We start from the raw sequence: 26,244 nt of genomic DNA, 5'->3' as shown, positions 1-26,244 counted from the left end.
CAATAATTATACTTCAGATTTCTTTCTATTTTCTTTTAAAAATCGAAGTTGTAAATGTTGACGTAACCAGAGCTACACAACGCTGTGGCTCTTCTTCTCTGGCAGTTCGTTGGATATTAAGTGTGTTTGTGTGCGTGTGTATATGTTTCCTCCTTAGGCAAATCAAGAGCTTGAGGCATTAGAAGAAGAAATGTTGCAGATGCAAGAATCTACTCATCTTTTTGAAGTGGCTCTTCCAGAGTACAAACAAATGAAGCAGTGTCGCAGAGAGATAACATTGCTCAAGGGGCTCTGGGATGTCATTATTTATGTTAAGGTAAGACACTGCTTTTTGAAAGCATGCTTTTTTTCTTTTAGTATTTCTTTTGTATAAGTATGCGATTTTTAGTGTCTCTATCATTCTATTTGGGTTTTATAGTGTCTTAAAATATGTGGGTATTAGACTTTTTCCCCAGAATTAGAGTTCAGATATCTCTGAATTATCAGTGCTTTTTGTTTGCCGTTCTGAATGAAACTTGGTATTATGAGTTGACTGCTTCAAATCCTTCTTGAGAGTTATGTAGGATATAAACAAAAATTACTATGTACCACACACATATGGTCACTTGTGCATACAAACTGATGTGTACATCCATGGTTATACTTCCGTACGTGTGCATATATAAACAGGCCTAACTAAAAATAAAGTTACTTTGTCTGTGTTAATTAAGTTGCGAACTTAAGTGTAAAAATAAGTTCTAGGAACTAGGCGTATTGCAATATGTGTTATACATTATTTTCTTTGAAGTTAGTTGAAAGCCAGTAAAGAAATATATTAACAAGGCATAGAGTATGGTCAAGAAGCTCATGAGAGTTTTGTCTATAACGGATGAAGGTTTTCTTATGAAAGCTTATCTTATATGTAGAATTATAAAAATATGGTATTTAATGGTAACATTATTTATCAATTCATTCAGAGTATTCAGGATTAAATGGTAATGATGGTGTGTGTATGGAATTTGTCATTGCTTCTAGAAATTAACATATCACAATGTTTTAGCCTTAGGTTTGACATGTTCTGACAACTTTTTTGTTTTTGTGGTGGGGAAGTTTTGACAGGTGCAGTTAATACTTAAATAGTTGACTTTCCCCTGGATGATGGAGTTGCTGTGTATCATCAGTTTAGATATTTTGCTGCGGAGACTTGCTTTCACCAAATGTTGTTGACACTTTTATCTGCTTGTGCGTTTTCAGAGAAGCATTGATGATTGGACTGAAACCCAGTGGAGACAGATTAATGTGGAACAGATGGATGTGGAACTCAGAAGGTTTGCCAAGGCAAGTTCCATAACTGTCTGCGACGATGATTTATCTTCCTCAGCACCACCTTCTTCCATCTTCCCTAACCTAGTGTCTGCTGTGCTGGACCGCATGTCCTTATTTACTTCAAACAGGATGATTTGAGACAGGATTTTTTTTTTTTCACTCTCAGCCAGTTGCACTAGTAATCAAGCCTACCTTTCTGTGAATGAGTGGATAAAAGCATATTAGGGCTAATGAATTGATGAGCAGTGGCTATCATCAGGCGCTGCCTATGGCTGTCTAGAATGGAGCGGGGGAGGTGAAGAGCAGGGCTGAGGGGTTAGGCTTACGAAAGCTGTCGAATTCTTTCCCTAGCAGCTGTAAGCGTACTGTATCTTCAGAGGTACCTTTCGGTTGTGGACTTTGGGGCAACTAGTTGGGGTACCTTGTGGATGTGTACGGAATACTGTGATCTTTGTTCTTATTACTGCCCACTCCAATATCGCAAGGGGGCTCGATGTAACAGAACTGAGCTTTTTTTTTTTTGGTAAACTTTGGGATTTTATTTATTTATTATTTTTTTTATGGCTGTGTTGGGTCTTCGTTTCTGTGTGAGGGCTTTCTCTAGTTGCGGCAAGTGAGGGCCACTCTTCATCGCGGTACGCAGGCCTGTCATTATCGCGGCCTCTCTTGTTGCGGAGCACAAGCTCCAGACGCCCAGGCTCAGTAGTTGTGGCTCACGGGCCCAGTTGCTCCGCGGCATGTGGGATCTTCCCAGACCAGGGCTCGAACCCGTGTCCCCTGAACTGGCAGGCAGATTCTCAACCACTGCGCCACCAGGGAAGCCCCCAGAACTGAGCTTTTTTGAATTTCGTGCTTTGATAGCTAGTCCCCACGGCCCTGTGCCCTCTGAAGAGAGTAAAGCCTCTTTGGATAAAGCCAAATGCATGTTTGGATAAAGCCAAACGCGTAGCCATGAAAGGCAGTTCAGAAGTAGCCGGGCCTTTTGCTTTCTTCTTGCCCCGGAACATCCTTACCCCGACTCAGTCCTGTGCTCCACTCCAACCAACTCTTCCCATTTTTTTCTGCCCTTTTTATCCTGCTCCCAAGAACCCTAACTAGAACAGCCCATTATTCTTTTGCATGCCCTGGGGTCACTGTGCCTCTTTTCTGTGCTCACTCCCTGCCCGTCTCCTTGCCCAGTGGACTGTCTCACTTCAGAGTGACAGTTTGACCCCCCACTCTCAGCTGAAGATATTTTGCCTTTTTCTTTTCTTTTTTTTTTTTTAAAGAAGTAGCACTGTCCTTTTGTGCTGTGCTGGGATTGTTGTTTTATTAGGGGTTTTCTCCTTCACAATTGTTGATGTTGTTCCGTGAGCCAAGAAGACAGCCAAGTCAAGGGCCCTATTTGACATGTCTTAAAATCATGACTATTTAGTTCCAAGGAACAAACGCTCAAAGGTAACCAGCATTTCAGGGCTACCATTTAAACAAGCCAGGTCTTCCGAGGAAGGTGTTAGTAATCCAGGTAACAATCTCAGTTTCCTGCTTATTTATGTTTCTAGAGGAAGCACTCTTCGTTGCACATGTCCTGTAAACTCTATTAATTCTCTACACTTAATGACCCTTGGGTTTCCTCATGGGACATCAAGTTAGAGCCTGTGAATAAGAAACCAATGTATCCAAGTGGCTTATACACAGTGGACTCGTAATATATGAGTGAGTGGATCCTTTTCTGTTTCTCTAGTTTTAGTCTTTAACCTGGGGACTTAAATGTTTTTACTTTCTTCCTATCCAGGGAAATGTAAATTTATTCTTTCAAAGGAGGAAAATGATAAAACATATTATTATTTTGGGGAACCTAGTTTTTTGTCACTTTTCTTTAGGAAATCTGGTCTCTCGATAAGGAAGTCCACGTGTGGGATGCTTACTCAGGCCTGGAAGGCACAGTGAAGGACATGATGACCTCCCTGAGGGCCGTTGCGGAGTTACAGAGCCCTGCCCTCAGAGACAGGCATTGGCACCAGCTGATGAAGGCCACTGGGGTCAGTTTCCTGAGTCTCACTAATTGAATATTTTTGTGACTGAAGTGTTACTCCTCGGTTTACATCATTCAACTGGGATGAAGTGGGATTTGGGAAAAGGTTTCTGGTCAGATGCAAGAGGTCAAGCTCTTTGAGATGTGACCAAGGACTAGACCTGCAGATATTCTAGTTTTAGCCCCTGCTATGGACTAAATGTGTTCCCCCCTCCACCGCCCCCAATTCATATGTTGAAGCCTGAGTTCCTAATGTGATGGTATTTGGAGATGGGACCTTTGGGAGATAGTTTGGTCATGAGGGTAGAATTCTCATGTATGGGGTCAGTGCCCTTGTAAGGGGATGAAGGCCCCAGAGCTTTCTACTCTCTACCATATGAAAATAAAACAAGAAGACAGACATCTGTTAACCAAGAACAGAGCCTTCACCGACAACCCAACCAGGCTGGCACCCTGATCTTGCACTTCCAGCCTCTAGAACTGTGAGAAATCAATGTTTGTTGTTTAAGCCTCCCAGTCTATGGTGTTCTGTTAGAGCAGACAGAAGTGACTAAGATACCCCCTGCCCCTGCCAACCTTTTATCTCTTACTGGCTATATGACCTGAAATAAGACACTTAACCATTCTGTTTTGAGTTTTTTATTAATAAAGTGAGAGGGATGCTATCTACTCTCATAATCAGAGGGATCTTGTAAGGATCAAGTAAGATAATGTGAAGGCATTTTATAGAGCATGACATGGCTGCAAAGAATCTTATATTTTGCGTAGAGGATCAGAGAGTATTAGAAGTGAATTTAGGGGGAGAGAGAATTCAGAAATAGTGATTTCCCCCCCCCACAATTCATTTAATAATGGCATCCTTTTTTGATGGTCTTTTGATGGTTTTTTTAAAAATTTTTTTTTAGAGATGCATTTTTTTTTAAGATTTTTTTTTTTTTTGATGTAGACCATTTTTAAGTCTTTATTGAATTTGTTACAGTATTGCTTCTGTTTTCTGTTTTTGATTTTTTGGCCGCAAGGCATGTGGGATCTTAACTCCCCGACCAGGCATCGAACCCGCACCCCTGCATTGGAAGGTGAAGTCTTAACCATTGGACCACCAGAGAAGTCCAAGATGGTTTTTTATTTTATTGCAAAATATAGAATTATTTCTCATGTGTCTGTACCATTTGAGGTTATATTTTCTTGCCTTTCTACATCTATTTAGGAGCAAATATACCAAACTTACACTTTATTTTTCGGGGAAGGTGACCTTCATGAATTTAAAATGCATAAAATGCAGCCTGATGGGCGTGTTTTCTGCTAGGCACACATCGTGAAGAAGGGCTCTCATGATTTGAAGACAGAGTTTGCAGGGTGGGGAAACTGAGGAAAGGGGCAGGCTGGTGAAATGGGGGTGGCCTAAGCTTTATTGGTCCAACTCTAACACCTAGTATCTCTTGGATCTTGGGCCAGTTACTTGCTCTCTGTACCTCAGTTGCCCCTTCTATGAAATACAAGTAATGCTATAATGCTGCCATGCAGACTTGGTGAGATGAGATTATATATAGACCCTAGCACATAGCAAATCCTCAATAAATGGTCCCTGAAGTTTTTATTATAATACTTTCCATAGAGTCTTTTAGGCATTGCATATTTGGGCTTTATAGTTGATTAATTTATTCTTTCAGAAAATCCTTATTGAGTCTCCCAACATGGAAGGTATACTGTGTGTCCCACTCCCCGCCCCCTTCTCACATTTGCCCCAGTGAGGTTTCTTCTCACCACAGTGTCTTGCCTGTGTCATGCCCTTCTGCAAGCTAGAAAAAGGTACTTCTCTGGCAATTTAGAAAAAGGCATCTTCCTCCAGGCTGATCTGGGGCGTCAGAGCAGTGACTAGATCCAACCTCCAGTTGTCACCTGGGCAGGGGGTCCATATTCACTGCACAAACTACGCAGCTAATCAGGGGGGCCTCGTTATGCATCCCTGCTCATTCCTTCTCTAAGACAGACCTGACTCCCATCAGCTCTGGAGTGAGGTCAAAAGTGATGCAGAGATAGGGTGACCAACTCATCTGCTTTGCTCAGGACTTCCCAGGTTTTAGCCCAGGAAACCCCCCAGTCCTGGGCAAACAGGGATGTTTAGTTACCCTGTGCAGAGCCGTGCATGGTGATGAGCAACGTTACTGATTGAGGAGAGCCAGAGAGGACTGCACCTTCCGAGAAGCAGGGACTGGATATGCTTAGCAGGAGCAGGAAAGGAAATGGCTTCCTTGCAACTGTGTGGTGGGATCAGCTGTTCATTTGTGAGGGACATGGGTGAGTTTGGGCGCTTAGGAAGAGCTGAGAGCTTCTTAACAAATATGGGGGTGGGGAAAGTGGGGAGTCAGTAAGATGAGGAAATGTGAGTGACTTTTTCACATGGTAAATATGAATAATGATAGTATGAGTAAGAATAATTATTTTTTGCCAAGGAACTAAGATTAAGTCAATGATGAAACTAGGTTAAAGCACGGAAGCAACTGGGAATTATGTTCAGTGAATAGAGTACCTAAGGAAGAGAAAACAAACGAGCTACTACCTGATTCCTGGGATTTCAACCAAATTATAATAAATGAACAATGTGATTCTCTTTAAAAATGGGTTTTGTGGGCAAAGGAGGTAAGAAATGAGCTGACAAAGGAGAGTTATGAAACAAAAGAAAGTACTGTAGTACGAACGTGGCCTAAACCTCAGCCCTCGCTTCGATGGGTGATGGCTCAGTAACTGTGAGTTAAAAAGCAACGTCTTTGGTTGTCTGCACATTTCAGAACTTGAAATGTACTCAGCAGCTGACTTGAGTATATTTAGCTATGATTCATTCCTCTGGCCATTAGGTAGAAGGAACCATTAATATATGTGGAATATAAATTCTGCCTTTTTTTTGTACCTAATCAGGTCAAGTTTTCTATAAACGAAGCCACGACTTTGGCAGATTTGTTAGCCTTGCGGTTACACCAAGTGGAAGAGGATGTCCGAAGCATCGTGGACAAAGCAGTGAAAGAGCTGGGGACTGAGAAGGTGTAGTCCTCGGGCTGTTTCTTTTTACCCTGAGCTAATTCTGTGCACTGGCACGTAAGCAGACTCAGGGAGAAGTCCTCCTGCCATAGTTGTGTGGAGACATGTTTCCCTGGGCAGGAAACAGCTTCCTTCTAGGCCACAGTAAATGTGTAAAATGAGAGAGATGACCCAGTTGATGATGACGATTGTAGCAGAAAACACTTATATATTGTTTACTTGGTAGCAAGCACTGCTCTCAGTGCTTTATATTAATTCATTTAATCCTCTGAGGATTATCCCTATTGTACAGATGAGGAAACTGAGGTATAGAGAAGTAATTAACTTACCCAGGTTCAACAAGGGACCTGGGATTCACATTCTGGCACTCAGAGCACTACCCAGAAAGTAAATAATATCTATCAGACCTTTAAGATAACCTTTTAAGTCCCTTCCTGCTCTGGCATTGTGTTTCAGTGAAGGATATAAAACTCAGATCCAGTAAAAAAAAAAAAAAAAATTTGATATTGTTGTGACGCTTGTTCCTTTTGTGTGGTTGAATTCATTCTCTAAACCTCATCACCATGAATTATTTGGAGGAAAAAAATTGAGGCCAGTGATATTTGATGTCCCTCTGTTGTTTTTTTTTAAATTGTAAAAACAATTTTTAAAATTCCAGATGATAGCCTAAGTATCGGTCCTAAATTAAACTTTTGTGCACTTAACTAAATACTGTTTACGTCTAGGTTGTTACTGAAATCAGCCAGACCTGGGCAACCATGGAGTTCTCTTATGAAGTTCACTCTCGGACAGGCATTCTATTACTGAAGTTTGATGAACAATTGTTTGAAACTCTAGAGCACAACCAAGTAAGATGGATATTTTTATTACAGATTTTTTCCTTTTAAATTACGATTTTAGATTTTTCCCAAGTTCCGATACTCAATATTTCTTTCTTCATTCACTGGGCATCTGCTTGTACCAGTCTCCAGGCATAGTACCATTTGGGCTCAAAAAGTATGAACACTTGTTCTCAAGGAACTTGCACTTGAGTAGGGAGACAGAGACAAGGTTCCAAACGGTCTTGTAAGGTGGTGGCACTTGTGCTGAACCTTGAAGGATGGGCTGGTATTCAACAAAAAATGGAGATCAGAAAAGGGTGTTATAGGCAAAGGGGACAATGTTAGTGGCATCTTGGAATGCCAGAAAGTACCTGCCATTCAGAGGTAATTTAAAGAGTTTGGTTTCCTTAGAATATAGACTTTCTTGATAGGAGTAATAAAAAATAAGGCTGGAGGGACAGTCCAGAGCACAGCCTATGTGGTCTTGAATTCTAAGGTTATGAGTTAGCATCTCTTTGGACATGAGAGATAAGAAAGATGAAAGAGACAAACTATTCAGAGGAAATAATAACAGTAGTGTTATTATTATTAGACATGGGGCACTTAGGAAAGAATCTGGTCTGAAGAGATGATGTTCTATTATTTTTGGTGTATTTAAAGTGAGGGACATTGATGTAAAGGTGGGAAGTCTGACCCAGAGCTCAGAGCAGAGGTTCAGTCTAGAACTATAGTTTGGGAGGTCATTTTTGGTGTCTTGAGAGTTGATGAGCTAGATAATGAGAGGTAAAGAAGATAATCCAGCTGAGAATAGAGCTTTGGGAAAGGCTGCATGTGGTGAACAAGAGGAGGAGACATAAAGGAGGCAGAGAGAGAGAGAGTGGGCAGAGAAATCATAGAAAAAGAAGACTGTAGTATCATCAGCAATCACAGGATAAGTTTCTCCTCCAAAGAAGAGTCAACTGTCATGGAAACAACCTAAGCGTCCATTGACAAATGAATGGATAAAGAAAATGTGGTGTATATACAATGGAATACCATCATTCTGCCATAAAAAGAAGGAAATCCTGCCATTTGTGATGACATGGGTGGATTTTGAGAGTGTTATGCCAAGTGAGGTAGTTCATTCAGAGGAAGCAAATACTGAATGTTCTTGCTTATATGAGGAATCTAAAAAAGCTGACCTCATACAAACAGAGTAGAATGGTGGTTCCCAGTTTCTGGGGCTTCGGGGAAGTGCGGAGGTATTGGTCAAAGGGTCCGGACCTCTGGGTATAAGATGAATAAGTTCTGGGCATCTAATGTACAGCATGGTGACTGCAGTTAACATAGTATATTATATGCTTGAAAGTTGTTAAGAGAGTAGATCTTAAATGTTATCAGCACACACACGCACACACACACGGCAATTACATGGGTTGTGGAGGTATAAACTTATTGTGGTAACCATTTCACAATATATACGTGTATCAAATCATCACATTGTGCACTTTACACTTACACAATGCTATATGTCAATAATATTTCAATAAAGCTGGGGGGGGAAAGAATAGTCAAATGTATTAAACACTTAGAGATGAAGGAGGATGAAAAGGAGCTGTTCTCAGTGACTTCCTGAAATTTCAGTGTCAGAGAATTATGGGAAGCGCTCACTGAACTGCACGACATTAAAGCAAGGCTTGGTGTTAGGAAGGCTGCAAAGTTTGGTAGTAAACTCAAAGGGGAGGAAAACAGGAGCTTGAGGTCTTAGCAAACTGGAAGGAAGTTTGTTTCGTATTTTCAGTATTGAAAAAAAAGACCCATAACCTTAGAATGATTAATAGGCAGAGACCCCAAGAAGAGTGAGAGAGGATGAAAGAATAAAGTTTAATTCCTAAAGCTGCACCCTGGTGCACAGTATTTTTTCCTGCCTTCAAAGAGACACGTGGCCTTCTTCTAGAAGACACATTACATGTAGTTGCTTATATTTGTCTTTTTCCTTTTGGAAAAAACATGTTATTATGTAATATTTAATGCCATTAATTCACTCACTTAGCAAATACTTACTGAATGCCTGTTGCATGTATCGTGTGCTAGGTCCTAGGAATCCAACAATAAACAGAAGAGGTGTGCTCCCTCATGGTGCTTACAGACTACCAATTTAGATGGTATTTGAAATTCTTTGCCTTTCTTTTAGGTTCAGTTACAGACTCTGCTTCAAAGCAAGTATGTGGAATATTTCATTGAGCAAGTCATAAGCTGGCAAAACAAATTAAACACAGCAGATTCGGTCATCTTTGCTTGGATGGAAGTACAGCGCACTTGGTCTCACCTAGAAAGCATCTTTGTTTATTCAGAAGATATTCGAATTCAGCTTGTGAAAGATGCTCAAAGATTTGGTGGAGTAGATGCCGAATTTAAGGTTCGTGGAAGAAAGGCTGTTTTCTATCCTAACAACTTTGTCCAAACAATATAAAAATCTTGTAAAGAAACATGATTTGGGGTACTGTATTTATGAAAAATATATATGTGTATTTGAATTTCAGGAGACAAGGTCAGGAAACTTGTCTGTGAAGGGTCAGATAGTCCATAGTTTAGGCTTTGTGGTTGTATATGGTCTGTGTCACAACTCAGCAGGGCTGCCATTGTGCTGTGAAAGAAAACATAGACACTACATAGACAGATGGGTGTGGCTGTGTACCAGTAAAACTTTATAGACACCGGAAATTGAATTCCATATTATTTTCATGTGTCACAAAGTATTATGCTTCTTTAGATTTTTTTCAACTAGTTAAAAATGTAAAGACCATTCTTAGCTTCGGGCCGTACAAAACCAGGCAACAGGCCACATGTTTCCCAGAGGCCTATGCCAGCAGTAAGGCCTGGGAGACAGATTCATCTTCATGAAGTAAGAGACTGAGGAGGGGAAACCAGTAACAAAGTTATACTATCAGTTACTGGTTTGTTTCATAAGAGCCACAGAGAACACATGGAGATGTACATATAATAATAATAAATGATTTGAGAGACTTTAAGCAGAGAATAATGGCTTTACTTTTTATATAGAAATGGGGATGAATTATTTTCGTCTTACTAGCTAAAGCAGAACACCAGAGGAATTCTATTTTATTTAACTTTTAAGGAGGAAAGAATGGGTAGATTGTTTCATATTCATCTCATTTTCCAATGTGAATGTATTCTTTAAGATTCTGGTTCTCTGTCTCTCTCTTTTTTTGTGCGTTTGGTTTAGAAGAGAGAAATTCTGCCTGGACCCAGAGTGGTGGTAATGCCTTTCGAATTTATATTGATAAAAACTATGTGATTACACTTTGTTTTTGATGTTCATCTAAAAGTTTAAAAGCAGAACAGACATGGTGTTAGAAATCTCATTTATCTTGCTTTCTTGTAGTTTGATTGTTCTTCACTTTTTAATTCCCTAAATGGATGAAAAATTTAGATAAGTAATTTCTAATATCAATGGCTCCATGTTTTACTTTCACTCAGGAGTTAATGTTCAGGACAGCTAAAATAAAAAATGTTTTAGAAGCAACATGCAGACCTAACCTCTATGAAGAACTTAAAGACTTACAGTACAGGTAAGAATAAAACTACAAAGTGATCAATTTGTTATACTTTTGAGATTGCTTTTGAATATCTAATAGTATTTAACACCAAGTTATTGTAGGTACAACCTCTACTAAATTATTTTATAATTTTGCTTATAGTTGTCTGGTTGCCTTATACATATTAGGTGGTACATATATTTTGTGAGTTAATGTAAATAGATCCAAATATATTTCTGTTTTCCAAAAAGGAATATCATTATAGTAAAATTAGAATATCCTGTTATCAAGAGAATCAGCATGATTGTTTAATCAATTCTTTTATCAAAGTATCCTGCAAATATTTATTAAGCATCTACTGTATGCTAGGAACTGGGATTGCACTCATTTTAAGTCCTTTATTTTGTATATAGTTTAATTATACTAGAAATTATCCTTAGACAGCATGTTAGTATTTTTGAAATCCTTGTCCTAAAGGGCATTTGTAATTTTCATATAAAATTATACAACAGCTAGTGGTCATAAGAGTATTCTGGCTTTTGATTAAAAATGGGCAGATCAGCCACTAAAAGAAGAGCTTTGTGCGGAATTGCGATTACTTTTTATTGCAAGGCAGAGGAGCCCTCTAGATAAAAATATATATCACATACAATTATTTCATAATCTGGAAGTTTTTTAGAGATAAAGTTGGCCATAATTTTAAAAGTGTGGATTTCTGCAGAGGTTAATTATTTCTTAGTCAGTGATCTTTGAGGGTTTTGGGGGCTCTGCCTCTGGGTCATCTCTGCTCTGCTAAGAAAAATAATGTGGAAGTGATTCTGGATCTTATGACTCTTCTGAAAACCAGAGAGAGTTGAAGGTGCTTGTGTTTTGTAGACATTCAGTGGGAAAAGGAAGACCTTAAACCAGTTACGTGTTAAGTAAAGCATTTTGTGCTCAGAGCGAGTGATGCCAAATCTGATCTTCTCTCCTGTTGATGAGAAGTGTCATTAAAAGAAGGGTAAAAATGAACTTATCTACAAAGCAGAAACAGAAGTAGTTACAGATTTAGAAAACAAACTTATGGTTACCAGGGGGTAAGGGGGGTGGGAAAAACTGGGAGATTGGGATTGACATATACATACTACTATATATAAAATAGATAACTAATAAGGATATACTGTACAGCACAGGGAGCTCTGCTCAATACTCTGTAATGGCCTATATGGGAAAAGAATCTAAAAAAGAGTGGATATACGTATATGTATAACTGATTCTGTTTTCACTGTACACCTGAAACTAACACAACATTGTAAATCAACTATACTCCAATAAAAAATTTTTTTTAAATGTCCACGCTTCCCTCCAAATAAAAGACAAGTGACAAGTAACATCAACTTAAGTCTGATCTATATTTAGTCTCAACTAATGATGGGTGTGTGTGTGTTTCTCCTCCCACTTGGCATGACTTGTACGCGAGTCACGAACAAGACGATGATGTCAAAGAGAAGGAGGTAGGCTCCGTGTTAAACGGTGAGCTTCTTGTGGTGAATGGACAGATGAGAGGCTCTGGGTTTTGGTGACGTTTTAATAAATGAATGGGCAAGATATGCTTACAGTGATGTTTCATTCCTGCAGGCTTTCTCTTTGTGAAAAAGCTCTTGCTGAGTACCTGGAAACGAAGCGTGTGGCTTTTCCGCGCTTCTATTTCATCTCTTCCGCAGACTTACTTGACGTTCTCTCAAAGGGAGCTCAACCTATGGAGGTAAATATTTGTTTTTGAGAGTCTCATATTATCCTATGTTAGCTAAGGAATGTCACAGTTTCTTTATCATTGTCAAATGCCACCTACCATGTCACATGTGCCAGGAGCCAGAAAATATGCAATAAGAATTCTTAATGCAGCAACAGAGGGATGTTAGAAGCGGTGCTCAAGGAACTAGGAAGGGTAACTGCCTGATTCTCAACACAAGGAAGGGACAGCAAACGTACAAGGCTTAGGGCCCTGCAAGAAGTTAATGGAAGAAACACTGGTTCCAAACCCCCAGAATTCTGGGACAAGGGCTGGAGCTCCATTGCCTGGTTTGCAGCTTTCCTGGGGGAGACTGGGTCACTGGGAACGAGATCATGGCTGGTGCCTTCTTACAACAACCTTGACTCCAGAGTAACCTTCATAATTGAAGCTGGACTAGACTTCAGTGCTGTCAGAGGTGTATTGGTATATTTTCATCCTCTACCTAACCCTCTAATTTTCTCCTATCCATTCAAAAATAACGTAGCACCCATGAAAATATGTAAAGCAAATAAAAGCAGCTATTATCTTTTGTAATCTGAGAGCACAGATCAGAGACCAAACTTCGTGCAAATCCCGAAGCTCTCCTTCCTCTAAACATTTAGCAGATGTTGCCTTTCATTATATCTGTTCGGTTGTTCACATCCATTTAGATCTTAGAATTGTTACAACTGACATAGGCAGTTACTCCTAGACTTGACGATATATCACAGATTATTTTGAAGCCAAAGGTTGTGCTTTATCATTGTGGATTTGTCTCCATGTTCCTGCTCTAGATATTTTTCTGCCCTTTTCTTTGGAATATGTGTCACCTAACACTACAGTTTCCTGAATTCTACTGTTCTCTGGACACAGTATTTATCTTGATTATTTCTCTCTCATTCATCATTTCTCTTTGGAGCTAAATTCAGATGGATGGCTGGGCTGTTCTTGCTGTCGGCAATACAAGTACAATCTTGCTATTAAGAGCAAAGTTGTTAGTCAACTTTGGCAACATTTTCAGCATTACCACTCAGGTATCATTTTGTATATTTATGCTAACTCCCAGATGGCTTTGTAAATAAAACCCATCCAATTACATTGACTTGGAACCCAGTATCTCCATCTCTCATTTATGTCAATGACATGTAAATTGGATGTTTTGGGGTTTTTTGTTTTTTTTAAACTAGTTTAAACATGGCAGTTACTACCACATTTAAGTTTCAGTAATCTCCTGAGAACTTCCTTGTGACCAGCAGCTGGACCCTCTGCCCAGGGTGATCATATGAGATAGAGGATGTCATATTCTATTCTAGGTACATGTTCCTAAACATTTGCAAATCTGAAATACTTAGAATGCTGAATTTTCACTATGTAAATTAGAGAGACGCATAAATCTGTAAGTAGGAACATGGTTTTTCTTTTATATTCTTTAAACATAATAAACATGTATGTGACTGTTTTACTGAACAGTATTAATTATCCAGAATATAGACATGAAACAGTTTTATCTTTGTACAATTATTAAGCTCAAATGTGCCCTGCTGAATCTCTTTACACTGAGTAACAGGTCCCTTTATAACATCTTGGATAGGTACTGTAATGCTCCGGTCCCTTTTTATTATTAAAAATTAAAGAAACCCAAAGCAACTCAACAAGATCTAGTTTAAAATTCCAACCTCACCTCTGTGTCAAGACCAGGCTTTTACATAATGAACTTGGAGTTGGGATCTTTTATTTCTCCTCCCTATCAGTTTACCTTGGGGAGGAAGGAAGGGTGTCATCTGTCAGTCATTGCCCTTTCTTAATGCATATTCCTGCTTCTCTGTTTGGCGGTGGCTGTCAACCTTGACCCTTGACAGCCAGTACCCACATGCTGGGTCTCTTGTGGAACAGGAGCAAGTCCTCAGGGGGCAGGGGCAACCCCCCCAGGGGGTGTATACTGCAGAGACAAGTCCATCTCAGCACTTCCAGTTCTTGCCCTTGGCAGTGTAATCCATCATTCGTTATGTCTTCTGCCTCCTTTTCCACCTAGACAGATGTCCGAAGTAGGGACACATCGCAGATTCACTGGCTGCGGGCATCCATAGTTTCTGTGAGTGTTTCTCCAACCCCTCTCCCTGGACAACTTAAAGGGCGGAGATGGGGGAAACAGCCCTTCACCTTGAAGCCCCAGGAGGAGCGAGGTAAAGCCAGAGCATCCTCCTCTGGGCTGCTGAATCACAGGTGTGAGGATGTCCACCTGTCCCCCCTCCTCCCTGCTGTACTTTCCCAGAAGGGGTGTATGGAGGCAGATGACGGTAGGGCATTGAGATGTGTCTTGTCAAGCCCTGGAGGGACCAACCTGTCCTAAGCCCTGTCTGCTGTCTTCAGAGCATGTACTTGCCTGATGCCTCTTTGTCCTTAATTGAAGTCCTAGGCTGGTGCTAGAGGAACAGATGACTCAACATACACTTGTCACCCATTCTCTTTATGTCCTTTCAAATCATCAAAAAGTGCTTCATGCCTTAGACAACCTGTTGGCTCACAGGGATACGCATCCCTGATGCTAGCATTTTTTTTTTCATTATCCTTCCTAAATTACAGGATGAGATTTTGCTTTTATATATATATATATATATATATATAACTTAAAAGGTGTACCTTTAAAATCATTCTTTTTATTTTCACAGCATCACTTCAATATTTCAGAGTGTTATTGTTAATATCAGTGCGACTTATTGTGGAAGTCTTCCTGTCTACCTAATTCATAGTGTTTTTTTTTGTTTTTTTTTGTTTTTTTCCCACACACACACACTGTATTTTATTTTTACAAGAGATAAATAAACTGGCACCAAGCACTGTAAATGGATGACCACAACAAAAGCAACAGTGATTGCAATTACCAAACACGAAACACACTCATACTATGTCATAATATATTCAGTCCATAATATTCAGTCCAGTAATCCTCCACTGTAACATCTCCTTTACTTTGCAGTGAAAATTGATTTGTATATTTTTTGCTTCTGAGTCCTTGTTGGATTTTTTTTTTTTATTCAAACAGAAAGTCACAAAAATTATAATCATCCTCATCAGTTCACTCAGTCCCATGTAATTTTTTTTTTTTTCATCTTTAATGAAAAGTTCTAAACCCCTGAATCTCAGGTACATTTCTCAGTAGTAGTACTAGTAACACTCTTTAATGAATGACTAGGTAATGTAAGACATTAAAAAGATTTTAAATTTTAATGTAGCTGAATATTGAAGTCACCGCATAGAGAATGTCCAAAATGGCTCATAGCCATGCTGATGAATACCAACAGCAGTGCTGTCTATGTCATATCAACAAAAGGAGGTGGGGTATTTCTGCTTACCAGCTGAAGGGGTCTGGCTATGCGGCTCCAGGGTAATTGCGGTACACAGTTCTCCTGACCTGCCAGCTTTGAAATGATTCGATTTTTGAAACATTTTGAAATTTGAGATACATTATTTTGAATTGTGCTCAAAATGGGATTTCATTGAGATCCTTTTGTTACATGAATTAAACGTTGAACAATTCGATTTCACCTCAAATGCTATCACCCTTTTAGGAAAGGTTTGTTATTAGCGAAAGTGTTTAGCTGCCTCTGAGGGGCAAATACCACCTGGGAGCAACTTGTTGGGGTGAAGGATTGAAAAGGAGCTAAGGGTGAGTTGAGTCATCTAGAGCCACAGTCAGCTTCTTTCCCTGCAGTGGTTCTGCAAAGTCAAGGTGTGATCTCAACTCTTGGTCACTTGCTGTGGAATAGTTAATGCTTTTAGCAGTTATGCCAAAGGGCCTAGCCTTGCTACACTCTTTCTTTCATCATCAGAATCAGTTTCAGGCCACCAGACACAGCTTTTCCGTCTCTGCCTTTTGTGCTAACATCCTGAATGTGTGCCCTGTACTGTGACGGAGATAACATGGCAACTGCAGCTTGTGGGATAACAATGCAATTGCCCCAGAAAAGATGACCCTTTGTGGGCAGATGAGTCATGCTGACATCTTGTGAATGACTTGAATTCCTCAGGCCCCCCTCCTCCACCTGCCACACTCAATTTAAGAGTGTTGGTGCAAGTGAGGGTTTCTGCAGTTGATTGTGGAATTTGATCAGCCTGAATACATGAGCCAGGGAAGTCTGATATTACTACATCCTGTGTTCTATAAGCGGAAATGCCTAATTTAAGATACTTGAGTTGGAATGTCAGAGTGATGAAATCAGTGTGTCTAGAATGCCTTCAGTGGTTTTCAGCTGTTGGTAAGTTTGGTTAAGGTCAAGTTTTAAAGATTTTTCTCCTCCTAGAGTTCACCCTGACCTCCCAGTGGCATAGATTATCTAAGGGACTGAGGATGTGGCTGTGCTGTGTAACTTCCATGGTCAAAAACCTCTGGTGGTTGCTTACGGAAATACAAACTTAGAGGTATATTTGCAGGATTAATGGTCATGGCGCAGTAGTTATGAAGTTGCACATGATTCAATATTAACATTCTGTGCTTTCTCCCCCACCTTAGAAAAACATCCTTTTGTATTTTTCAATGAAACGAATGTAGTGGTTAAAGTCAGCCCTAGCAACATCAGTTGGCCCCATTGTGCCCTTCCAGGTTGTGATATGGTGCCTTGAAATAGCTGACAACTTGGTGTTTTTAGCCACTGGTTCCTTGTGACTTGAAAGATCTTTTTGTCCTAGAAGAGTTGGCACATTTTCTCTTCCTTCTTCTCCTATGTGATGATGAGTGAAAGCTTCCCCATGATAGAGGTATACTAAAGAATGACACACTTTCCATGGGATCAGCTGCGTTTGTGTTGTGTGACGGGGGGTAGCCATGGGCCGCATGTGTGGCTATTGGGCACTTGAAATGTGTCAACTGAGGGGCTGAATTTTTAACTACAATATGTTAGAAAAACTGATCTTTGATTCAGTTACTGGAAAACAAGTTTGAAACAACTTGAGTGTGACTCTACTTTCGCAACTGAGTATTTTGTGAGACATAAAGACAGATCAAGTATTTCTGATGAAAAATCCAAATTGAGATAAGCTGTAAATGTAAAACATGCACCTGGTTTCAAAGACTTAAAGATAAGAAGGTAAAATATCTCATTAGTGATTTTTCTATTAATTACATATTGAAGTGACAATGCTTTGGATACATTAGGTCAAATAAAATACATCAGAATTAATTTCACCTGTTTCTTTTTACTTGTTTTAATGTGGCTACTAGAAAGCCACTGCTGTGGCAGTTGAGGCCACAATTCCGAAAATGACAAGATCAAGAATATATATGCTCAGAAACGTTTAATGTTTGCATCAAAAATATCCTTCAGTGGCATTGGCCCAAATCTACATAAGAAGAAATCTGCCAACTTGTCTTTTGAGAAATCCCCCAAATTGCAGTATAAGACAGATGGCACTCAACTGATACCCTTAATAGACTGTCAATATTGGCACTTAGACAGGTGCTTGTGAGAAATGGGCTTAGTATTAGGTAATAAAAAGAACTTCTGGATCTTCAAGGGGGTAAATATCTAAGACCCCGCATCCTCACAAGCTCAGTATGTTGCTGGATAGTGCTTCCATTTGGTTATCTCCATGGTAGAGCGAAGATGCCTCACCATCTGCATCTCAGGAATCAGGATGAAGCAGCTCAACACTCACTCATAGCGTGGCACAGCCTTCTTGACATGGATTAGTCCTCCTTAGACAGTCAAGAAGAGGAATTCCCTGGCAGTCCAGTGGTCAGGACTCCATGCTTCCACGGCAGCGGGCACGGGTTCGAGGGGGAGTCCTGCAAGCTGCGCAGCGCAACCTAAAATAAATAAATAAACCAGTAACTCTTAGACAACCAAGAGGAAAAAGGCTCGAGATGCAAGTGGTTAGTTGGCTGCATGCAAGAGTGAATGACTTTTAGTTGAAATAAAATCAGTCAAAAATCCCTACTTTTTTATAGGGAGTAGAAGGTTGGAGGGCTCGTAGGTACCTACAGTGGAGGGAGGGGGTTGCCCTTGAGTTTAGGTTGGCACTGAGGATGAAATGGGGAAGAGGCAGGAAAAGGAAACAGATACAGAAGATGGTCCTGGTTTTGAACACCTTGCCATGGTCTCTACTTATGTTGAGCTGAGCAGCAAGGAATAGAAGCTGCTCATCTAAGTGTACTTTAATGTAGAAATGGCCAGTGAGAACAGCTCCACGTGGTATAACCTAGGAATATGTCGTATTTCAAATGGATGCCTTTGTGTAAAGGCAGCCTTATATCCAAAGGACTTAGGCACTTAGGTGTGTGACGAGAAAATAGACAATCTAACTTTTAAATAAATGTCATAAATTATATATCCAGTAGAGATTATCCTTGCAAAATGGTTACTATATGGTTGACCATAAGTTGTATAACAATATATGTAAATTTTTTTTTTCATTTTGCCAATATGTTGCCACTGCTTAGAATTCTGTTGGAGCTCCTTTATTGGAATTCCCTCTACAGCCAATTTATAAGTTACACAATAAAATCAGGGTTATTACAGTGTAGGATGAAAATACCACTTTAATGTTTCTAAATCAGTCTTACAAATTTGGGGTCCTGCTGCCAAGGAGTTTTAGGCCTTGCTGTGGAATCTGAAACTCCTGACCTTTGTTTGATGTCACTTGATAAAGCTTGTTCAGCTCCATCTTAAATTCAGTGGGCAGGGCTTCTGGCTATAACTCATTAGCTTTTTTTTTTTTTTTTAATTAATTAATTAATTAATTTAATTTTGGCTGTGTTGGGTCTTCGTTTCTGTGCGTGGGCTTCCTCTAGTTGCGGCGAGCGGGGGCCACTCTTCATCGCGGTGTGTGGGCCTCTATCGCGGCCTCTCTTGTTGCGGAGCACAGGCTCCAGACGTGCAGGCTCAGTAGTTCTGGCTCACGGGCCCAGTTGCTCCGCAGCATGTGGGATCTTCCCAGACCAGGGCTCGAACCCGTGTCCCCTGCATTGGCAGGCAGATTCTCAACCACTGCACCACCAGGGAAGCCCACTCATTAGCTTTTAGCAGAGTACTATTCCTTCTGGGACCAACTAGAACAGCTGGATAAAATAGTTAAGTAGATCTGTTTAAACGCTTGGAAGAGTGCTTAAAGAGCATCAAAGTCAAAATTTCAGGGGTGTATAGCTCAGGGGTAGAGCATTTGACTGCAGAGTCAAGATTTCAGGGGCTGAGATCTGAGAAGAAGGAAACCATGGAGAGATTTGCCGGACATATGCTACTGCTGTTCCCCCTATGACATTTGACAGTAAGATGTGGGCAAGAGTCTGAAAAGGTGACCGGAGCTTTCATCAGTATCATGGAGCAGGAAAGAAGGAGAAAGACAAAACGAAAAATAAAAACTGGAGTCAGGCTCCACCAAGGAAGATATTATCCAGAGAATCAAAAAGCAATAGTGATTCATAATGGAATAGGAACAAAGGAAATGAGCTATGTGGTGGTTCCAGTTTGCTTCCTTGAGAGAGTTTCCAGGCATGGCACAGGGTGGGGCAACCAGGCAGAGTCTGGTGGACCTTCTGAGTTGAGGGGTCAGAGCTCAGAGTCTAAGGAGACCAAAATGGTGAGAGTTTGCCACAGAGGGGAGAGCTGTAGAGAGAGAACCCGAGACCAATGGAGGGGCCTGCTAGAGTCCTCATCCCTGGGAATAATTAGCCCTAGATTAGATCCTACTCTAGTTCTGCCAAACAAATCTTAAAAGCATGATACCAAAGCATAAAACTATTTCCAAGTGATTTAACTGTACTCCAGAACAAAGCTCAAGAAGATAGGAATACAGTAAACATAATATCCAGTACCAAGCAGGGTAAAGGTCACTGTGATTGACGTCTTATTAAAGATTACTGGGTATGTGAAGAGGCAGCAGTATTTGACCCATCCTGAGGAGACAATGAATCAAAAAACTGACACAGATGTTGAAATTAACAGACAAGGACATTAAAAGTTGTTTTAGCTGTATTCTATATGTTCAAAATGTTAAGTAGAGCTAGGGAAAAAATAACAAAGTTTCATGTGTGTAATTGTAATACCCAAGTGGGGGCCAGGAAGAGAGGCACACAAAATATTTGCAGAAGAGCAGCCAAAAGATTTCCAAATTGATGAAAAGTAGAAATCCATAGATTCAAGAAACTCAGTGAACCCAAAAACAAGAAACATGAAGAAAACTACACCAATTTGCTCAAATTGGCCAAAACCAATGACAAAGAAATCTAGAAATCATCCATAAAATGACATTATATACAAGGAAGCAAACACGAGGATGATGAAAGGCTTCACAGTAGAATTGAGCAGACAGAGGAGCCAACAACTTTAAAGTACTGAAAGAAAAAATCAACCTAGAATTCTTTACCCAGTGAAAATATTTTTTTAAAATGAAGGCAAAATAAGGAAGTTTTCAGACATTCAAAAGCTGAAAGATTTCATCACCAGCACACTGATAATAAAAGAAATGTTAAAGGAAATGCTTCAGGCAGAAGGAAGATAATACCAGATGGAAATCTGGATCTACACACAAAAAAATGATCATCAAAATGGTAACCGTATGGAGCTAGACATAATAGGCACATTAGCCATCCATCAGAAGGTAGAATAGTAGGAAAGAACAGAGACCTTGAAATCATGTAGACATGAGTTTAAATCCCGGCTCTGTTGATTATTGACTATGTTACTGCTTTACCTTTCTGAACCTCAGTTTCCTTATATACCAAATGGGGAAAGCAGTAGGTACTATATCTTTGATTTCTGAGCAAGCAGTAAAGCAAACATGTAAAGAACTAAGAAAAATGCTTAACATAGAATATAAAAATGGCCACAAATTCTTCCCCTCCCTTCATCCATGCCATTTCAATGTGAAGCTGCAATTTGCATCAAGGGGTAGAGCTTATTTCTCCATTTGGCTTCCTGTGTGACTTGTTTTGGCCAGTGTATCATTAGCAAGAGGTTTGAAAAGCATTTGTACACTGCGGCTTGCCCTCTTGCTGCTCTTTGGAAACCTATGACTACCTCCTCATGAATAAGCCAAGGCTAGCCTGCTGGATGAGGAGAAGCACATACCCATACCCAAGCCACCAGCTGGACAACCATCACACACATGGGAGAAGCCATCGATCACCAGCAGACTGCAGAGGTATGAGGGTGCCCAGCTGGGACCAGCTGAGAGAACCCAAAAGCCCTGACACAGAATTGTGAACTCTGAAATTGTTGCTTTTTTAAGCCACTAAATTTTGAGGTGGTTTGTTACACTGCAAAAACTAGTTGATGCACGTTATATATTCACATAGACATGTCTAAGTACAGAATGTACAATCGTTAATATCAAGGACTTTATGTGCTACTGATGTAATATAAAAGATTTTACCTGAAATTCAGAAAAAAACCCAAAATGATAAATATCAAGTACTAATCCATGGAGCTAGTTTTCTTTATTTTCTTTCTTTTTATTTTTGTTTTGTTTGTCTTCTTCCTGAAGATACCTTCATTTAGCTATGCATTGTTTTGACATTCGTGAGTGTGAGAGAACTGGTGAAAATATCATGAGTTGGTGTGTTTCTGAATCTTTGCTAGGCTGAAATACTCTGCCTAGTAATGTGTTCATTTCCCCCTCTTTTTTCAATTTGTACAGGTATTTTGTCAAACTCTGACATGATTTTTCATTAGAAAAACACATATATTCACATGATGAGCTATCAAGATCAAACCTACCAAAAGCCTAAGATTAAAAAGACTCACAGTACTAAATAATAGTAAGGATGTGGAGCAATGGGAATGTTCCTATCTAGCCAGTGTGATTGTAGATTGGTACAACCACTCAGGAAACCTGTTTGACAGTATCTTCTAAATTTGAATATAATAATACATTATTGTCCAGCAGTTCCTCTTCTTAGTGTATACTCAGCAGAAATGTATACATAGGTGAACCAAAATATGTGACAAGAATTTTCATAGCTACATTATCCATAACACCCCCAAACTGGAAATAATCCAAATGTCCCTGAACAGTTGAATGCATAAATACATCGTGTAATATTCATATAACAGAGTACCACATAGCAATGAAGAAGAAAACTAGTGCTATACATAATAACATGAATAAACCTCACTAACATGATGTTGAATGATAGAAGGCAGACACAAGAATACATATTATATGAATCCCCTTATGTAAAGGTAATATCCATTTTAAAAAAAAATTTATTAGAGTATAGTTGATTTATAATGTGTTAGTTTCAGCTGTACAGCAAAGTGATTCAGTTATACATATATTCATTCTTTTTCAGGTTTTTTCCCATATAGATTATTACAGAATATTGAGTAGAGTTCCCTGTGCTATACAGTGGGTCCTTTTTGGTTACCTATTTTATATATAGTAGTGTCCGTATGTTACTCCTAAGTTCCTGATTTATTCCTCCCCCACCATTTTTCCCCTTTGGTAACCATAGGTATGATTTCAATACCTGTGAGTCTGTTTCTGTTTTGTAAATAAGTTCGTTTGTATCATTTTTTAAAAATTAGATTCCACTTATAGATGTAGAAAACAATTTTATGGTTACCAGGGAGGAAAGGGGAGGAGGGATAAATTGTGAGATTGGGATTGACATATACATACTACTATATATAAAATAGATAACTAGTAAGAAACTACTGTATAGCACAGGGAACTCTACTCAATACTCTGTAATGACCTACATGGAAAAGGTGTCTAAAAAAGAGTGGACATATGTATATGTATAACTGATTCACAGTGCTGTACAGCAGAAAGTAACACAACATGGTAAATCAACTCTACTTCAATAAAAATTTTTTAAAAAGAAAAAATTTAGATTCCACATATGAGTGATATCATATGATATTTGTCTTTCTCTGATTTACTTCAGTTAGTATGATAATCTCTAGGTCCATCTGTGTTGCTGCAAATGACATTATTTTGGTTCTTTTTATATGGCTGAGTACTATTCCATTGTACATCTGTACCACATATTCTTTATCCATTCCTCTGTCGATGGACATTTAGGTTGCTTCCATGTCTTGGCTGTTGTAAATAGAGCTGCAGTGAACAATGGGGTGCATGTATTTTTCTAATTATGGTTTTCTCCAGGTATATGCCCAGGAGTGGGATTGCTGGATCATATGGTAGTTCTATGTTTAGTTTTTTAAGGTACTGCCATACTGTTCTCCATAGTGGTTGTACCAATTTACATTCCCACCAACAGTGTAGGAGGGTTCCCTTTTCTCCACACCCTCTCCAGCATTTCTTGTTTGTAGAATTTTTGATGATGCCCATTCTAACTGGTGTGAGGTGATACCTCATTGTAGTTTTGATTTGCATTTCTCTAATAATGAGTGGCGTTGAGCAGTTTTTCATGTGCCTCTTGGCCATCTGTATGTCTTCTTTGGAGAAATGTCTATTTAGGTTGTATGCCCGTTTTTTGATTGGGTTGTTTGTTTTTTTTTGACATAGAGCTGCATGGGCTGTTTATAGATTTTGGAGATTAACCCCTTGTCGATCACTTCGTTTGCAAATATTTTCTCCTATTCTGTGGGTTGTCCTTTTGTTTTGTTTATGGTTTCCTTTGCTGTGCACAAGTCTTTAATTAGATCCCATTCGTTTATTTTTGTTTTTATTTTCATTACTCTAGGAGGTGGATCCAAAAAGATATTGCTGCAATTTATGTCAGAGAGTGTTTTGCCTATGTTTTCTTCTCAGAGTTTTATAGTGTCCAGCCTTACATTTAGGTCTTTGATCCATTTTGAGTTTATTTTTGTGTGTGGTATTAGAGAATGTTCTAATTTCATTCTTTTACATGTATCTGTCCAGTTTTCCCAACACCGCTTATTGAAGAGACTGTCTTTTCTCCATTGTACATTCTTGCCTCCTTTGTCATAGATTAATTGACCATAGGTGCGTGGGTTTATTTCTGGGCTTTCTATCCTGTTCCATTGATCTATATTTCTGTTTTTGTGCCAGTACCATATTGTCTTGATTACTGTAGCTTTGTAGTATAGTCTGAAGTCAGGGAGCCTGATTCCTCCAGCTCCATTTTTCTTTCTCAAGATTGCTTTGGCTATTCGGGGTCTTTTGTGTTTCCATACAAATTTAAAAATTTTTTCTTCTAGTTCTGTAAAAAATGCCATTGGTAATTTGATAGGGATTGCACTGAATCTGTTGATTGCCTTGGGTAGTATAGTCATTTTCACAATGTTGATTCTTCCAATCCAAGAGCATGGTATATCTTTCCATCTGTTTGTGTCCTCTTTGATTTCTTTCATTAGTGTCTTATAGGTTTCGTAGTACAAGTCTTTTGCCTCCTTAGGTAGGTTTATTCATAGGCATTTTATTCTTTTTGATGTGACGGTAAATGGGATTGTTTCCTTAATTTGTCTTTCTGATCTTTCATTGTTAGTGTATAGGAATGAAGGAGATTGCTGTGTATCAATTTTGTTGTTGTTGGGTTTTTTTTTGGCCATGCCACACGGCTTGCAAGATCTCAGTTCCCCAACCAGGTATTGAACCTGCATCCTCGGCAGTGAAAGCACAGAGTCCTAACCGCTGGACCGCTAGGAAATTCCATTGATTTTGTATCCTGCAACTTTACTGAATTCATTGATGAGCTCTAGTAGTTTTCTGGTAGCATCTTTAGGATGTTCTGTGTATAGTATCATGTCATCTTACAGTTTTACTTCTTTTCCAATTTGGATTCCTTTTATTTCTTTTTCTTCTCTGATTTCCCTGGCTAAGACTTCCAAAACTGTGTTGAATAAAAGTGACAACAGTGGACATCCTTGTCTTGCTCCTGATCTTAGAGGGAACGCTTTCACCTTTTCACCATTGAGAGTGATGTTAGCTGTGGGTTTGTCATATATGGGCTTTATTAGGTTATGTCCATTTTTGAGAGGAGGGACTAGTGACTGACCTGGGCCATGAGGATTTTTTTTGGGTTCAGGTGTATTCAGTTTCTTAATTGTCTCAGTGGTTACAAGAGTTTTGTTCACTTTGCTAAAATTTATTAAGCTGTACACACGTGATTTTTTTCACTTTTCTCTCTATTTAAATTTTCATAAGGTTATTTAAAAACTCAAGAGTTTGTATTGTCAGCATATCTATTTATATTTACATACATATGCTAAAAATGTTAAGGAAGAAATACAGAATCAGCACTGATAATATACGTATGTCCAAGTTATATTAATTAGTGAAAAATCAAATTGCAAAATATTATGTATCCTATGATTTTATTTTTGGTAAAAGCAAACCAAGCGATACCCAATACCTAGGATTGGCTATAATGGTTTACAAAATTTATAACAAATTTAGTCTTTCTGAATTATATAATTGCATGTTCACTATTGAAAATTTGAAAAATATAAAAGTACTAAAGATCAGAATAACATACTCCTAGATGCTATTTTTGAGTGATTATAGTTTTTCTTTTTATGTCTGTGTTTGTGTAGGTAAGAACATATATACTCAATCAAAATTGAAATATTCTTCTACAATATGATGATTAATGTCGATAAAAGTTTTCATTATATGAAAGTGCTATAACTGATTTAACCAACTTCTAGAAAGTTTTTGCATATTTAGACTTTCAACAATGTTGTATGTCCATTTCCCTATACTGTCACCTATACTGAGTATTATTAAAAATGTAAAACACAACAATAAACTATTCAACATTGTGACAGACTTAAATTTTTGTACATGTAAAAATAAAGGACTCATTTTTCCCTTGTTCTAGAGGATAATATTCACAATAGACAGGACTGCCTA

The 26,244-nt window shown here is 39.0% G+C and overlaps 1 protein-coding gene across 1 annotated transcript in view; it reads left to right on the top strand.

Moving 5' to 3' along the window:
- DNAH11 (dynein axonemal heavy chain 11) overlaps nucleotides 1-26,244 on the top strand; it is a 335,383-nt gene that overhangs the window by 88,972 nt on the left and 220,167 nt on the right. The window contains 8 exon segments of the mRNA XM_061198505.1: nucleotides 158-316; nucleotides 1,234-1,317; nucleotides 3,168-3,326; nucleotides 6,236-6,358; nucleotides 7,081-7,203; nucleotides 9,350-9,574; nucleotides 10,657-10,748; nucleotides 12,333-12,459. Coding sequence (XP_061054488.1) covers nucleotides 158-316; nucleotides 1,234-1,317; nucleotides 3,168-3,326; nucleotides 6,236-6,358; nucleotides 7,081-7,203; nucleotides 9,350-9,574; nucleotides 10,657-10,748; nucleotides 12,333-12,459 — 1,092 coding nt within the window.

This window comes from Eubalaena glacialis, chromosome 8 (genome assembly GCF_028564815.1).
Source record: "Eubalaena glacialis isolate mEubGla1 chromosome 8, mEubGla1.1.hap2.+ XY, whole genome shotgun sequence".
NCBI classification, from domain to species: domain Eukaryota; kingdom Metazoa; phylum Chordata; class Mammalia; order Artiodactyla; family Balaenidae; genus Eubalaena; species Eubalaena glacialis.
The sequence above is the reverse complement of the archived record's forward strand: the minus strand, read 5'-3'. Positions and strand labels throughout refer to the sequence as shown.